Below are 17,889 nucleotides of genomic sequence, written 5' to 3'. Positions count from 1 at the left end.
GTGAAGCAACATTGTTGTGTCACCTATGGCTTGGTGTCGCAATAACGAACTGATGCTTTCTGTTAGCGATATGAGCGATAGCGCTGCATTCACCATCTACAGGTACAACAAGATCATAACACACACTACCAGCAAACAGCACTGAGAGACCGTCTCAATGGCTTGCGCTGGAGCGTCTTGATGCACGCACACTGACAGAGATAAAATTTCTCGCACAGTGGCAGCGGCGACTGTCGACGGTAAAGGCCAGCTCTGCACTGCACTTTTTTTTAAGGGAGATGGGACTGCAGGATAGACTACGACTTTCCCTCATACTTTCTGCTTACTTGCTTCAATGTCCTCCAACTCCATCGTCTCGTTAACCTTTATATTCCTCAGCCGTTTCTCCCAGTGCAGAGTAGGAAACCCGGTTAAAACCCCACCACCTTTCCTTCTCGTCCTCCTGATCCTCCTGAGAATAAATAGCCGCACTTTGTGATGGAGATGACTTGTGTATGACTTGTGTGTAGAGCAAGCCCTCGAATTTAGCACGATCAGAATAAAAGAAGCAAAATAGGATCTGTTGTTTATATAAAAATAAAAACATTGCCAGACTATGTACACCAGAAAATAAGCCTTTTCATAGTCATTCGCTTTCCCTTGCCTACAAGTCATATGTTCGTACCCCAGTGGTGGTCTAGTAATTGGGGAATCCGTCTCGCACGCAGGATGTGCGAGGTTCGATCTCCAGCTCCGGCTAGTACCCACCGGTGATACGATGGGTACAAGCTTTCCCCTGGCCTGGTGATCGGCTTGTTTGGGGTGAACCGCTTTGGTAATGGGTGTTAATCCCTACCTTCCGTGGACGAAAATACATCGTGCCCTGGCCCTCTTTGGCCACAGACTACCTCGTGCTTTAATGATTAATTGTCGTCATCAGCTTACGCTCCTACCCAATTTTCAGAAAGCACAAATGCTTAGTAGCTACTTATGTCATTCCACGCTGTTTTTAAACACAAAATCACTGAAGATCACAGCTAAATGTATCTATTGTTGGCATCCTGTTTTCTCTTGCTGCATTTCACTCCTCCCCATTTCTTGCAAGTGCGTTATTTGTAGCCAATCTCTGTGTGAAAGCGCGGGAATTCTCACGCTGTTTCTTCAAGTTCGTTCAGACTTGCAGTGCTTACGTTACTTCAAAACTCTGTTCCTGATATTTAGGCAGAAACAGGCTTGTATCGGCCACATGATCATTAGGTAATGTGCTTCTGGACTGCCGTATATTTAAAAAACAAGTCTGCAGGATGATTACACATGCGAACCGGCAGTTGTGTGAAAGCAATTGGATTCAGGCTGGAGCATTACTTCTCTTCTTACTCTAATGAGTGTTTTGACACTTAACCGAGGCTTTAAACAAGCGCCAGAATTTTTCTGGTGGGAGGCAGAGGTTGGTCGAGGGTGGCGTTGGGTGTGAGAGTGGGGTGGGGAGGTTGCTGCTGAGTGGTGAACCTGTAGCATGATAGCAGAGAGTGAAGGCTCCCCGTACAGGCTGGAGGTGTCGCTTAAATGTCAGATTCAAGGGCAGTTCTGGGGAGTGCAGTAAGACTTCTTTTGCGGCAAAAGAATTTCAAGTTAGCATTTTAGATCACTACTTAATTCATAATGCTAAAGCTACAACCTTTAAGTACTCGTAGTCAACTCTTCGTTGGCACCTGATGGACTCGTTTGGGCTCTAGAATAGCGCTGTTCACTTAAACAAGGTCTAATAACGCCACTCCAGCGAAGCAGTTCTCTAGATAACGCATTCATATTGATTGCGTTTGTTTTTTATAGCGTTTCAGTGTGAGATCATTCATTGTAAACACTGCACAATTACAAAGGCTTCGTTGGCTATTGCCGTTTCGGTCGCGAAAATTGTTCTAAAATAAAATAATACGGAGTGTCAAGCGATAGATGCCAATGAGCTAAGGAGAGAGAAAGATGCTGAAAAAACAAGAAGTTGTGGTCATAACTTACTTACATAAGGTTTCACAGAACCTTATGAGGATCGGCCAGAAAGCTAACGCAAAGGTGGTTTTTTGAGACCTACAAAAATTCATGAATTTGCGTAGTGTCACGAACCCAAAGAAAAGCCGACTCCCGGATGCAAAATAAACCACAAGAAACCACTTGTTGCGTGCTACAAGAGTGATGTGTATAAGATTAAGTGATGTGTATAAGATAAGGAAACGCGCACATCGGCCAGACCAGCTGACGTCTTAATGAAGGGTTGCGTGAGTATAATTATAATGCAAGTTACATGGCATCAGGCTTTCTGACGAAACATTATCGCTAATGCGAGCACAAACCTGCCTCTAAGCCCAACTTTCCCGGCTGCAAAGTCCAGGGTAAAAACCATTGCAAACTAACAAAGGAGATTTTTGAAGCGATGGCAATAGCCCATGCAGGCACTTCATGTGTCACCACCCCTTCTATTCATCTTTCAAAAAAAAAAAAAAAAACTTGGCATTCCTGGATGTGCGATGGTAAATGTGATCAAGGTTGCCGGGAGTACGCATTTTATTCCACCTCCTTGTGTTCGTTGTGTGGTTGTACTGTATTTATTCTCACACGCTCCTGAATAAAATTTAGTTGTAAGCTAAGAGCTTGGCCCTTCTTTCTGTCTGCGTTTTTTATGGTGCGCTGATCTTTGATCATGACAAACCAACTAGCCCAGTCTTCCGCTTTACGACTGTTAAGTCCGCCGAAAATTAGAAAACATCCCTTATTGCGATGTTGTTTTCTTTGTTCAAATATTGATCAATGGCTCAGAATTAAGCACTGTACGCGCTTTCAATGCTGACCGGTCGAATGTGGAAAATAATGGCCAGAGGCAAAGAATAAATTTACCCACCTAAAACAACTCTTCATCTACTCAAGCACCAAGTGTTTGCAGACTAGACAAGGGCCAACTATAAGCATCTGCGTGCCTAAGTAAACAGTGAAATCAATCATTTTTATCGACTGATTTATCTCGAATTGTACTTCTTGCTTAGAGCGCTGCGCTTGAGTTGTTCCCAAATCAATAAGCAACCTCTGTTATGCAAAAGTCGAGATCTTCTCTGTAAAGACAACGCGTATGAACGGAACTTTCACTGCCACTTTAACGCAGAGGACCAACTTTACGTGCGGTGCCCTGTTCCCCACGTTGGAGAGCAACACACGGCTTTTCCGTGCGCTTAAATGTGTTAGAATAAACTTAACCGGTGCGACGCAACTCCTTCTGCCTGCTATTACCACACATAGACACAATCACCCCCCCCCCCCCCCCCCCCCCCTTGTTCCAACACGCGCGCGCATACACAAACACAAATCACGGCGGGAACTAATAATGGTTCTCCCGACCAGAATGGTGGGCCGAAGTATGAAGCCAGTTTCAGCCAGTGCAAACAAGCCGACGCAAAACATAAAAGGCATCCAAGACGTTACCAATGTCAGATTCCACGCTGAGATGCACTCGAACGTTAGACAGATGGAAGCAAACGAAGCTGCACCAAAAGGAGCACGTCCCGCGGATCGAAGTAGCGACAGCGGCGAGGAAACCGCGCTGAGAGACCATTATTACCCGTTCGAATCGAAACCGCACACAGTGAGGCGGGCGCGACCAGTTTCCGAGTCTGTGCAGAGTGGGTGCGCTGCTGGCAGAGGCGGTGGTGGCGCGGACGGGAGGACCCAATATTTCGCCGTATGCCTGATTCAGGCGCGCTTGTACGGTGCGGAGCAGTGGGCTGGGGGGGGGGGGGGGGGGGGGCCTTGGAGTTTAACGATGTGAACATAAATCCCCGGCGGTCCCTCGGCGCGGTGCTCCTTGCAGGCAATGCATAAGGGAGAAATCAAGAGGGGGCGCCTGCTTCCCGTGTGCTGGGCTTCTTTTACTTTTCCCTCCGTCCCCATACGTCCCCCCTCCCTCCTTCCCACTTTCCGACCAGCCTTTACTACTGCCATCCGCTCACCCGTGTAGCGCGCTGTAGCTTGTTAGCGACAGCAAGTATTGATGTTCGCTTCTCGTGCTTTTGTTTTCCTTTATTCTATTTTTTCTTCGATTACCTGCTTTTGTTGTTTAAAGAAACGAAGTCGGGACGAAAGTTTGAAGGAGAACACGGAACAGCGCTTTGAAAGGGGAAAAAAGCGCTGTTAGCACGATGTTGGTAATAGATAATGTGATCGATAGCGCAGGCGAACCTCCTCTTGGTTGGCTGGAAAGGTAAGAAAGGAACTTTTGCTTCTCGTGTACGTTCGGCGCATAAGTGGCCAGTAAGGAACTTTTTTTTTTCTGCATCAGTTTTTTTTTATTTTATATGTGGAACGCTACGTCTTGCTGCTGAGTGCCTTCTTCGTAACCCACGCTGCGCTTAAACAATGCTTGCTTAGGTTATAGCTCCCGGCGATCTGGTAATATTACAAAGATGTTGGTTGCGGTCCGTGAGCTACGAGCTCCGGGGAAGGACGGTTGGTTTATACTATCGTGGTGCTCAGTGGAAACATTGCGAGAATAAATAAAGACCTGCGTGCGCAGGTATATCTGCTTTAACGCAATAGCATCAAGGAGCTCGTGTCGCAGAAGGTCTGGAGTCGTCGCCGGCGTCGTCGACTGGATCGGCGTCTGTGTCGTTGACCGTTAGCGGAAAAATCCGCGAGAAACTCTCCGAAAAATCTCCAGAGAAGGAACCTGGGACTTATGTGGGCAATCTAGGTCACGTGACCTTGTGCAGTTATCACAGCCAGCCCACAGGATTATGAGCGAACTTCACCACGTGGCGGGTGGCAGTTAAATTAAAGATTGGTCGCGAGAGGTTACTTTCTGCCTCACAAGCCTCACCTGTGGCAGCTGCTGCCATCGCACGGCAGAGGGCGCTTCGCTTAATCGCTGCACCACTGCGCCAGGAGTAGTATGGGGACTCCGAGGATATATGAAAGTTAAGTAGAGAATTAACAATTTTGCATATATGGACCTATTACCTATCACAACATAGCCGTAAGGTAGAGCTTAATTGTGCCTTTCATTATTTCTGTTTTTAAGCGTGTCGTTGAGTCAGACGAAATATTAGTTGAAACGTTAAAAACCAAGAGCCACGCGAGACTTGGGTGAAAAATAAATTAGAAAAATGGTAGAAATTGCTCGGCTGAATTCAAGAGTAAACTGTGCAGTTTCTTTGCAAACGAGTATTTCTGCATGCAGATTAGAATTATTGCCCGAAACTCAAATTTTTCTTTAAACCAGTCAGTGACGAAAAACACAATTTTAAAGCTGGCTAACATCAATTCGTAACCCTAGAGCGACCTGTGACGACCAGTCCTTTTTTTTACATGCTCCATCGCTGCACATAGGTTACCTGAGGAGGTTTAGATCCTTACTGTATTCAGAATTGCTCCATTAAATGGTTTTGGTTGCCTAATTTAGTCGAAAACAAGTATATGGTGCTATTCCATATGGAATCGTTCGATTGGTCAAGGCTGGTTATGTTGTTCCTATATTCTAATAGCCCTCCTTTTTGCATTTTTGTCACATTGTGTGTATATTACTCCTTACTCTATGACGCATTTGCTCATTTCTTCGCAATACTTATTTATGATTTTCGTTCATATCGCTCTTTCGTTAGTCTGAAACAGTTCGCTACATCACCAAATTAGCCATGCTTTTAGTACCGAGCTGCTCCTCGCAAGAGAAAATATAAGTTGAATGTTTGTTTCACCTGAACAAACCTAAAATATTATGCATATAGTGCCCTCTAAGGCAATCTTCTTCTTGTGACACTCGCGCGGCGGCGTTTCGTCAAATAAAGCGTAAGGTCACTGAATTTTTCCCCATCGACCGCTCTAAAGCGCCGGGCTTTGAGGATGAAACTACATTTTATAACTTGCGCAATTCACTTTTATTTTGCATTCACAATCTACAACTTCCTAATTATAAGAGAATCCTTATCTCCGGTGCTTTGCTAGCTGAAAAGTGCTCATAAGGAATTATTAGGTTATCAGGAAATAAAACTGGTATACCTTTTATCAGGAATACAACACTGATTTAGTGTCATTCTTACAGTACTATGGGAGACCAAAGTAAATGAGCCCTCCTCCATGTTTGGAATCGTGCCACACTGCATGCGGGAACCGCCTGACAGCTCTCCTAACTGAAGCACTCCTGTTGTCAGGCCCGGCGTGTTGAGTACGTCTCGACGCGAGTTCATAGTCAGTGCAGCGTGTTTCAGAACTTCGAAGGGGGAGTGCAGGGGCGGTCAGTTACTTTTGTGCCCCTTATTACGTACATACTTGTTTTGCTTAAACCAGTGAACGTTCTGGTCAATCTGATTGGAGTTCAACTTTCCGAGTCATAGTTAGCCATCAATAGCAAGCTTGAACTCCTTTAAAGTTCATGAACTTCTCAACATATCTATAAGGTCAGAAGATGACACCGGAATGCAACTCTTCCGTTTCTTGGTTTCCTTGCTTGAACTAAAAAAAAAAAAGGTGTTTCGAAAATGAGAAAGCACACGCATGGCTGAACAGATATGTCCTAAACGAGGTTTCCAATGGGAGATAAAGGGATTGGCGTGAACGCGCTGTTCCCGCCATGAAAGAAAAAGAAACAATGAAAGACTTGAGCACTGGTTGCTCCTCAAGACCGCTCTTCTGCAACCAAGTACATCGAAAACTAAATGGCACAAAACAAGTAAACCAAGCAAGCATTGTATACAATACGTTCTTGAGTTGAAGAGATGATAGGAAAGCATGTGGCGGCTGACAGGAGTACTCGAGCTTGATGCAGAAGTGTGTGCTGAAAAGAAGACGAAAATAGTGAGAGAGAGAGAGAGAAAGAGGGAGAAAGAGATAGAGGAACGAGGAGGGCAAGAAACTATTGGAAAAAGAAGCGCTCGATACAACGCGCCGAGAAGCCGACGTGGACAGGCGCAGCTCTCGACACGAGATTCGCCCTGGCGGATGTTTTCTCCGCAGAGCGCTGAAGTGGCGTCCCAAAAGTAGCCCACAAAAACCTGAAAACACGGCGGGAGTGTACGAATGAAACTCTCTCTCTCTTTCTTTCTCTCTGTGTATCGCTCTCTAGGAGAGAAAGCAACTAAAGAGTGATGAAAAGTGGGACAAATAGATAGGTAAGACGTGAAACTAAGCTTGTGCTCCATTCTTTTCAAGCGCAATAGGCCGGCGCAATGTGGAGGCCTCCCCTGAGTACCACCGGCATCAACAGGGGCTTCACAGGCGAAGCCCGCGGGGCTGGCGGGCCCAGACTAGGAAAGGCAACGGCGGTGCCGGGTATCGACCCATTAAGCGGGAAACCGGCCTGCTAATTAAACGCCCGGAGAAAAGCGATGGCTGCTTTTACACGGAAGACAAGCAGGCAGGGAGGCGAGACTGGGCCGCTAGCGCGTTCGTTGCCAACGTGTCGCTCGCTCTCGTTGTCCTCCATCAGACCGAGTCAATACTGGGCCACCTTTTTTATTTACCCTCGTCCGCGGCTGCCTGTCTGAGTATCTTTTTATGTTTGTAGAGCAATCAATAGCACCAGCTCACTGGCCGCATTAACGGGTTTGGAGATCGCTCCTCAGCAGTGAGGGTGCGTGGTGCTTACCTACCGCGCTGGTGCGTAACGGAGCACCGCAGTTTGGCGGTGAACTTTCCCCGTGGTTGGCGCAAACGTTCCACCCCCCTGGGAAAAGCGACTATAAGAGCCAGTATTGAAACCCTCTGAGCAAACAAATAGGCTGAAATGCAGCGAGTTCGTCTGGTCGCTCTAAAATCAAAGAAAAAAAAAGAGACCTTGCCGATGCCTCTCAAGAGTGTTTAATGCAATCAGTGCAGTGGGTGCTCAGATATTGAGTGGAAGTAAGGCCCTTTCATCATAAGGTTATTTCGGAAAGTGTACAAAGCTTTTGCCTCTTTAGTGTTATATTTTGTGAACAGGTACAGTGTACCGCTGAGAGAACTCACATCATGTAATCTATTCTTTCCTCATTTTTACCTTGTTTTGAAACTGAAGTTAATAATTGTTTGCGCCAGCCAGATTTATGGGGCTGAAAATGTTTTTCGGTCCAGTTGTGCTTAGGCCACAATACGATGTGATGAGGCTACAATCAAAAATGTATTAGACTGATAATTTGTTAAGCAAATTTGTAATGAACCCTCAGTGGGTATAGGTTACTGCGGCAACAAACCCACAATAATTTATTTGATGGTCATTGTTTAGTTATAAGGCATAGCATTAAAATAGAGGGAAGATGGTCGTACCAAAAAAATCAACGTTTAGCGGTCTCCCGTTCCTTCGCAGCGCATGCATTTGTACTGGACATAAAATACAAAAAACACCACGAGTGTTTTTTAACAATCATCATGACTATCAAGTTAGTGCACTGAGTCTTCAATTTTCTGAAGGACATTTACCTGGCCATTAAGCTGCTTAAGCATATTCACAGAAATTACAAACTGTCACCTCATTAGTCAGTAGTGGCTAAGAATAGCTTACAGCATCTTTAGAACCTTAGAACTTCTCTTTTAGAAACGTTCGATTCACATGGGCACTAAAAACTAACGTGGTCACCTTTCATAAGTGGACATAGAGCAGTTTTTGTCCATCTTAGCTAGTATAGCGGAAACCTTTTGAACTTTATATTATAAACTGCTGAGCTTATCACAATGTGCTACATGCCATATTAATGCGACGCTATACAAGGCATTTTTATAAACGACTGGACGGGAAGACTGCACTAACGCAGCATCTGCAGCAAGCAAAGCGTTTCACTATTGATGCGAAAATTCTAGAAACCAGCTACTAGCCTCGGGAAAAGCTGCCATCGAGTTATAAAAGCAGTGACGGCACATTTAGCTCCTGACACTGGCTTTTCAAGAAGCGAATGATTTTTTTATCATAACCGGCTTTGCAACGCTCATGTTCTGTCATTCGCCCCTCCTTTTTCAATCACCTATTCATGATGACGATAGTATAGCGAACGTCCATTTGTTTTTCACACGAAATGACAAGCAGTCATTCGCTGGTATACTTTGCGAAAATTCGTTCATGAAGAATTCATGAAGGTTTCTCACGAATTGAGATTCTCCAGAAATACACCTTGGTTTCCGAATGAGTAATGTGGTCTGATGGTTCACTCAATAACTTGAGACGCGCTTACGCAGCTGGTCACGGGCACGAGCTTCAAAACTCCTTTGTTCCGCTTGATCCATGGCATTGCTGTTAGCAAGACTCAGCTACCTCGTCGACACTGGCATTACTATTTTGTGTAAATGCCAAGAAGTGAAGAAGCCAAAACTGTAAAATGGAGCAAAACTAAATTTGCGTGGAGTTATGTACGGTGATGTAAGTCTCAGAAAATCAAAGCAAGGCATTGGGGCGAAGGACCTCGACATATGTGGTTCAGGCCGGTGCGTTTAAACCCCCTGAATCGCAAGGTGGCACTTACTGTTATGCCAAGAACCACCCGCAGAAACGGATTTATGTAGCCCTGACTGACGTCAGCTTAACCGATGGCCTCTTCCTCTTGAATGCGAATAATGGCTTCAAATCCTGTCATGAAAATGACAATAGCGACATGAGTCTGGCTGATACATTTGTGCTCTGACAAGTGTAATACTTCGACAACTGACTGTGTCGACCTAGTACACTTGCGAGCATGTTGGATTGAGCAGCGAGCAGTGAGCATGTTGCGTCACAGAAGGACAACAGCGACTTGAGTCTGGCTGATACATTTGTTCTCTGACAAGTGTAATAGCTTAATCGTCAGCTTAATCGATGGCCTCTTCCTCTTAAATGTGAATCATGGCTTGAAATCCTGTCATAAAAAGGACAATAGCGACATGAGTCTGGCTGGTACATTTGTGCTCTAACAAGTGTAATACTTCGACACCTGACTGTGTCTACCTAGTACACTTGTGAGCATGTTGCGTCGAGCAGCGAGCAGTGAGCATGCTGCGTCACAGGCGGGTGACGCAACATGCTCCAAGAACGACATTCATTTGCGGTTGCAGCACTGAATGTTCAGTCTCTCGAAGTGCACAGTGAAACGAGTCGCAAGACCACAAGTTGTGCAGGCTTCCGTCTCCTACGTGTATGACACGTGAAAGGGTCTTGAGCAACAAGCACTAGAAATGTACGGGTACCAGTTTTGCTGAGCAGTTTGGCGCCCAAACAGCAAGAGGGGGGGGGGGGGGGGGGAGAAGGGGTTTACAAGCAATCCGAAATGCATCCCACACCCATAGATCTCTCTGTAAGCGATGCTGGTGAAGTGTGTGCAGTGAGCATGAAGGGTGGATCACTCATTGCCGTAGTCCACCTTTCCCCCCGACGTGACATCCCAGTGTGTATAAAGATTCGTCTTAACCGCGCACAGTGGCAGCTCCAGCCTTGACACCGGGGATTTGAATATGAACGTACGTAAGAACCCAAAACTATAGAGCCGAGGTCAAGCGAAAAGTGAACCTAAAAATCGTCACGCCCGGCAATGCAGTAATGATCCGCTGACAGGCGTGCATTCACCTCGTGTTTAAAAACAAAGTCGTCCAACAATTACAATATGTCAGTGTCCACTTCTTGGATTGTAAGACACAGTTCCTGACCGTGAAAACAGTCCCTCCCAAAAAAGCCTGAATAAACGCGCGAGTCAGTGCCAGGCCCAAAAACCGTGTCTCTAAATTTAACCATAATCGCAAAAGGATGCAAACGCTGCTCCGGTAGAAGTCATTCATAAGAAGCGTAATCGTGGAGGAATCTTTTTTTTTTCTTGTGTTCGAGTCCCTCCCGTCTTTTCTCCTTCTTGTTGCCCTCTCTTCTTCCCTCTATCTTTTTCCTGCTGCGCAGGGGTTCGGCCCCTACATCCCTGCCTCCGTCCAGTGATCACGGACGAGTTGTGTCGACGAAGGTCGACTAAATTGCTGGAGAACCTGCTTAGAAAAGCTAGCACCGTATGAATGCATACACGCAGTAAAATAATGCATCATTCATGTGATGCTCTCCGCCATACTCAGTGCTGGGGCCATCAACACGCTAGCAGCGATGAAGGGAGTTGTAAAGCTTAAAGACGTTAGCTAAAAATCATCAGCCGCTACTGAGTCGCTTTATATTTGGTGTATGAATACGTCGCAAAGATTACTGAAGTCATGTTTTACAGCAAAACCACTGTTGTAAAAATTTGGAGCCATTCATACTCTCAAGTATTTTGGCACCAGGAAAAATTCAAGGCATAGAAAGAGAGATAGAGAGATAGAAGAGAGCAGAATGATAGTTTTGGATGTTAACCTGGAGAAGATACGGTTTCCTACCGTGCACTAGGAGAAAGGGAAGAGTGATATAAAAGGGAAGGATAAAACGGGACTACGTTACATATCACGAGCGGGAAATAAGGAAGTCACAGTTTTTCGTGTGACCCAGTCACGACCAACTCATCAGAAAAATGCACAGGCTAGATGCTGTCCCATGTTTGTACCCTTTCATTCTGCGCGTGCTGTTTTGTTTGATGCCGACTTGGCCGCAATTCTTTTAGGACTCGCGCATTTTGTTATTGCATAGATCATAACGTACTTTTTAACGTGCTTCCATTTCTTAGTCTTTTAGGTGGCGTTATGAATCTTTTTTTTTATTGAAGCGACACTAATGCGCTTTTTTGGAGCTTTACGTTGTATAGTGAGCAGTGAGCTTTAAATATACATCAGAGAAACTGCCAATATTGAACACCTTTCATTTCTTTAGTCAATGCTCAAATAAAGAGAAACTGAAGCGATGCTACAGGCGCTCCAATCAAGCTTTGCAATTACGCGCTCTCTGATAGCATGAAATTTTTGTTCTAACGGCTTTGAGTGCGCTCGCTCAAGTATTACCGCATGCACCAGCAACGCCAATATGTCCAATTTGAACTACACAAATAACTTTTATTACCCCAACTTCCGTCTGGATGCTCCCAATCAAAACATTTTACAGTCTCGCCACAGAAGACATCTCCAAATGCAATAAGATGACGTGAATCAGAAAGCGCCTTATGAAAGGTACTTTTTCCCTTAAACAAAAATCTGCGTCGAAAGATAAAAAAAAAAGATCGGGAACGTGGTCTAAACAATACGCCATTCTTTTTTTAGAGGAGAAAGGTATCATGCACGAAATAGCATTAAGTGTCCACTTTAGCGTCGACTTAAGCGTCCCTCAACCCCGCCGCGGTGGCTCAGTGGTTACGGCGCTCGGTTGCTGACCCGAAAGACGCGGGTTCGATCCCGGCCGCGGCGGCCGAATTTCGATGAAGGCGAAATTCTAGAGGCCCGTGTGCTGTGCGATGTCAGTGCACGATAAAGAACCCCAGGTGGTCGAAATTTCCGGAGCCCTTCACTACGACGTCCCTCATAGCCGAAGTTTCTTCGGGACGTTAAACCCCAATAAACCAAACCAAACCATTAAGCTTCCCTCAGCAGTCAACCAACCATGGGAACCAAACTACCATCATGTAACGTTTAATATCTTTCCTGGAGCAGAAATAGGCTCGCGAGAGAGTCCACTAAGACGTGTCCGTCGCTGTCAGTTTCCTCAAGGAACAGAATAACATCACAGTGCGATAATATCGCAAAAAGTATCACGGAAATGCAAAATATGATCATAATACCACAACGATGACGGAACACGCTGTTCGCTAATACCGCATTATTTTCTAGCACCAGTTGATACGAATAAAGAGGATACGTAAAATCTCCGATCCCTACGTTGTGTTTTACTATGTCCAGAGATATTTGACACATGTCGGAACAACCTACCTGAAAATTACACATTTTCACTCACTCGAGCGCTTTAGGCGTCGTCCATGGTAGCCACTCATACAAGCAGCACTCGGGAGTTCAGGAAAGAGTATTTCAGCATTCGGCAGAAAGCTATGTCCGTGAGGGACTTCTTACATTTACGTCGCTTAGTGTATCTATTCTGAGGAACAGTAGTGTGTTGAATCATAAGTAACAAAACAATACAAGAAATTCAATGATGTTCTGGCTTCAAACGTTATATCAACAACTCCAAGCATATGTTTTTTACCTTCCTTGGCTCAAATAGTAGCGCGGACGGAAGTTGTAGACAGAGGCTGTCCGCAAAAGTGCCCGAACGAACTGTCAATCATAAGAAAAGAAAATAATGACAAAAGAAAATTGGGTTCTAAGTGCAGTCTTCGCGCCTTCATGCGGCACCCACTGAAAACCCCCCTCGCAATGTATGGCGCTGTCCCAGCAGATGACGAAGGTGGCGGACAGCGCACAGCTTTCGCATTTCCGCACTTAAGAATACTTAATTGCACCTCATAAAGTTTTTGATGAGTGGTACACTTTTTGTCTGCGATGCAGGCATTTCTAGACTTCGGGGTAGGGTACCAACTTAGTTGCATAGCCGAGAAACTACCTTGAATAACTCCTAGCACGCTGGAAGAAATTGCATCTCCGTTTACAGAAAGAACTGTATGTGTTTTTCTTTTTCTTAAATAAATTGTCAACGAGAAGATTAACAGGAAACAAGCAGTTCACGGGAAGAAATGCTTTGTGCCACGGCCATTTGATTTCTCCTGTACTTTTGAACACTACTGTAAAAAAAAAAAAAAAACTAACTGCAAAATAAAAAGCAGTCCTGAGTATTAGCTATATCATTTATAACTTTGCATGAGCGCATTACTCTAAATAATGACACGGGTGTCCATACGTTACTTCTTTGGCCTTAGGTGATTAAACTATACCAAAATATTCATCACAACAAAGTAGCTTCTGCTTTGCTTCACTTATTTGGGAGGCCTCATGTTTTCTGTTGCAGAGTTTTTGGCAATATAACGCTGCTCGGCCATCCATCCTATCTGCTAATTAAAGCAAACAAGGTCAGCGTTCTATGCTAATCACCATGGTTTAATAGGTGGCTTTTGGGGTTTTATAGTCACTTTCTAATTGATTTTTTTTGGTTGTCCCGATAACCGAAAATTAAAGGTACAGTTTCGTTTTCGTTAGGCAGACCGTAAACACGCACTCGAAAATTGTTAATCGAACCTGACAGCTGGCCCTACGCGAGCAATTTTCAAGTGCGTGGCTCCACAGGCTTCGGCACCGCTGCCCGCCTTCTGATCCTCCACGCCGTCCCTACCAAGCGCGACGTGCTCGTTTCGTATCACCCATTCCGCGCACACGGCCGTAATTAGGGGGATCCCTCACCCTCGAATGCGGCGCCCGAGCTCTGTAGATAATCGTCCCCGGTCAGCATCTCACGGGGCCCTCGGAATGGCCGCGCCCGCATCACAACTCGCAGCGTCTGACGACGGTGCCGACGCCAGGGGGGACTCCGTGGGGGCGAACGGCGGCCGTTAATTACGGAAGCTAAGGGCGCCAACGTGCCAGCCCGTTGCATGTTTACGGGCTACTCCCCGTAATGACGATGCCTGATTAAGGAGTGTCATTGCGACCAGCCGTGCGGCTGGTTACGGGGGGACGATTAGGACTTATTAGCTGCTCTTACGTCTGCTGTTCAGTGTGTGGAAGCGATAAAATTGGAGCGATCAATTTCGCTTCAACGCAGGATTAGAAGCATGGTTTGGCTTGCATGATGGAGTGAATCGGTGGCGAGAAACGAGTGCCACCTGTAGTCAGCAGACATAATTTATAAGTCAGCCCACTGAATGTAAACCGCTACAAGGGGTAACCTGATAACGCTGCCATTTATCGAATGTTATGACATATGTATCAGTGTCCGTTGCTACCCGCCAGGGTGACTCAGAGAATCTAGCATGCAGCTTTTGAGCTCGCGCGTTGCATTCTAAGCCGCAGTAGCTGCTTTTTAAAGGAAAGGAAGAGCAAAAGCACTCAAGCACCAAGTATTTTTTCTGTTTCAGGTAGCAGAAGAAGCCTTCGGTACCGCAAACCTAATGGCCTAGGTGTTAGCTACAGCCCCATAAATTTAGAGGAACTGTTCTTTAAGCTTCCCAGATCACCCAGAACACAAATTCCTTTTCTTTGATTGGACTTTGGTACAAGTAACTGAAAACCAGGACATTTGTATTCATGAAGCAGCCGTTTAGTGGCCATTGTTCAAGACTAAAGCATTCGGGCAGCCTAACGTAACAAGCATTCGGATAACATAAAATTGAAAGACTTAACTTCAGAGCTCGTTATACGATGAGTTATTTGAAAATGCTTTCGTTCTCAAGTTAGTGAAAAAAAAAATTAGGTGCTCTTTTGCGAAACATGTACTTTGAAACTTATTGCACGGAAATCGGCTTTTATTGCAGTGTTTAAATTTTTTAGACTACTACCAATATTGGCAGGTTACTTTTGTGCTTGAAGGCGCGTGAGCTCGCATGGCATGTGATGGATTTTTTTCATGAAATTTACGGATGCGATTATAAATTTAAGTGGGCATAGCAAGAAGCAGCAACGGCTACAGGTACAATTGGTTCTGTGAGTATTCCAGCAGAGGTAATGCTGATGGGATTCAAATCAGGGTGTTGATAATTGCAGTTTACCTCTGACAGTTTACCTCTGAGATTTCTAGCCAGGAAAAATGTTTGGTTTGGTTTGATGAGGGTTTAACGTCTTAAAGCGACTCAGGCTATGAGAGACGCCGACTACCTGGGGTTAAATTTGGGGTTAATTTCGACTACCTGAGGTTAGAGAACCCCAGGTGGTCGAAATTTCCGGAGTCCTTCACTACGGCGTCCCACACAGCCTGAGTCGCTTCGGGAAGTTAAACCCTAATACATCAAACTAAACCAAACATTTTCCCTGGCTAGGAACCTCAGAGCAAAACTGTGAGAGGTAAACTGCAATTATCAACACATTTGGTTTGAATCGCATCAGCATTACCACTGCTGGAATAATGTAAAAAAATGTGAAATAAAAGTTATGCGCTTCCAGAATATTGTTCTTGGTAGCCATTAACTCGGGAAACCAACACGAATTGTTTGTTTTGGCAAAAATAAATAGAATTGTTGTGTAATTCCCAAAGATGATAAGACCTTGTGCGCGTACACCAGGCACGTAAACAGGAATGTGAAGAACCTCCAGATTTTAACCTTTACGCCCGAGAATCAGATTTCAGATTCAGAAGAAATAAACAAAACAACTCAGAAACATATCTGTAATGATATAGCATTATGCCCGCTGAAAATCTTCGTTGTTTTGCCAATCGAGGATTTAGCGTTTGCAATGAGCGATTTTTCACAAAGCATCACACATTTTGACTTTTGTTCTAGATAAATGGTCCGAAAATTTTCAGCATCACTGCGACGTCTAAACATGTTTTTGCGAGCACTGTTCAAAAATTATTGAAATTTATATTTTTCACCGCACGTAGAACGCCGGACTTACGGTTAATGAAATTTGTACCGTTCACACAGCCCCGAAAACAGAGATTTTAGAGTTGTCTGTGTTTTTGATTTTGTGAGGAGGCGACACCTATATATATATATAATAAACGTTTTGCATTCTATTAGGAAATAAAGCAATTCCTACGATTTACTTGCAACTGGCCCGTAAAAAAATAATTGAACCTCTTCTTGTACCTTGCAGTTTTACCCAGGATGACACGCCTACACCGGATGGTTTGACTTCGACGCTCCTATTTGCTTCCACCGAGAGGAGTGACTCTGGGCTGTACACCTGCCTCACTTCCAACAAGTTTGGAAAGGACGAAACAAATATAAAGCTGCTTGTACAAGGTGAGTAGGATATAACTTAAAGCCAGAAAGAAATTTGAAAAAGCTGCAGCTTTTTAAGTATTTAAACTTTCAGCTCATAAAAATCGGAGTATGCTAAGCAACGTCCTAAAGCCTTGGCATGAAGCCAGAAGCTGTTCATGCTTTTTACTGCCACCAGAGTGACCAGCTCAGCACAATCCACCATCTGGATTATTCGCAGGTTACGTTTCACAGGCTTATGCAGATAAAAGCCCTCCGTACGCTTTTGTGACTGCACTTGACTACTGAATTGATATCTCTCTTAAAAGTGCATTGTCGTTCTGCGGTTTTCTTATCCTACAACTGGCCAAAACACTTTTAACAGCGGCACCCTTCGTTGAAGGCTAGTAGCTATACCATTCCGCGGTTGAATCCAAAGACGCGAGACTAATTCCCACCCACGCCGCTGCATTTCTATGAAGCCAAAACGTACAAAGGGCAACACACCTATCTAGAACGAACGAACTATGTATTCGGCAGCTTCCGAAGCCGCTGCGACCCCCAAGGCAAAAATTGACGATGAAGTACTATGAGCCTAGCTGAACATCTTTACCTGCAGATCATGTTTATCCAAATGTTATCGCTAGCTATCGCGTGTTCGCCCGAAACACGCCCACAGCGTGTTCTAGACAAGCGTTTTGCCCTGTGTACAAGAACTCGCGTGCTATGCGAAATCAGTGCCTGTTACAGAGCACAAAGTTGTCTAAATAAAACCGGCGTCCACCTCTTGGACATCTCTGACTTCACATGTGCAGCTCTAAGACGGTAAATCTCACATACCACGCAAAATACCTTAACAGAGGCGCATTTTACCTTGACGCTTTATAGTCCTTACCACGGTGTAGAAAGTTCTCTTTACAGTTTGGGCCCAGTTTTTCGAGAAAAGCGTGCATTTGTGGCTGAACAAGCCAGGAGAGCGGCATTGAGCGCTCAAACAAAATAACAATAATAACAGCAGCAGAAAACCGCGCACACTGAATGACATGGCAATATCGTAAACTAGCACTTGATTTCTTAGTTTGCCAGCTAATGCGATAACTGACGTGTTTAACTGAAGCTGCCACCATTTGTTAAAGTCAACAGGCGTCGAATGCTGCCCCTACGAAGCACTTCTTACGCACTGGTGGCTTAATGAAATTAAAGCAGGCGTGTTCATGTGACGCATCCTTGTGTGAATAGAGTCTGC

At 44.9% G+C, this 17,889-nt stretch overlaps 1 protein-coding gene across 1 annotated transcript in view; it reads left to right on the top strand.

The window, feature by feature from the left end:
* LOC149371621 (cell adhesion molecule Dscam1-like) overlaps positions 1-17,889 on the top strand; it is a 398,608-nt gene that overhangs the window by 316,254 nt on the left and 64,465 nt on the right. The window contains exon 14 of the mRNA XM_089565877.1: positions 16,537-16,685. Within this exon, the coding sequence (XP_089422003.1) occupies positions 16,537-16,685 (149 nt within the window). The remainder of the gene's footprint in view (positions 1-16,536; positions 16,686-17,889) is intronic.

Source organism: Amblyomma mixtum, chromosome 1 (genome assembly GCF_055824585.1).
Source record: "Amblyomma mixtum isolate Tamu chromosome 1, ASM5582458v1, whole genome shotgun sequence".
Taxonomy (NCBI): domain Eukaryota; kingdom Metazoa; phylum Arthropoda; class Arachnida; order Ixodida; family Ixodidae; genus Amblyomma; species Amblyomma mixtum.
Note: the sequence above shows the minus strand (reverse complement) of the source record. Positions and strands in the feature narration are given on the sequence as shown.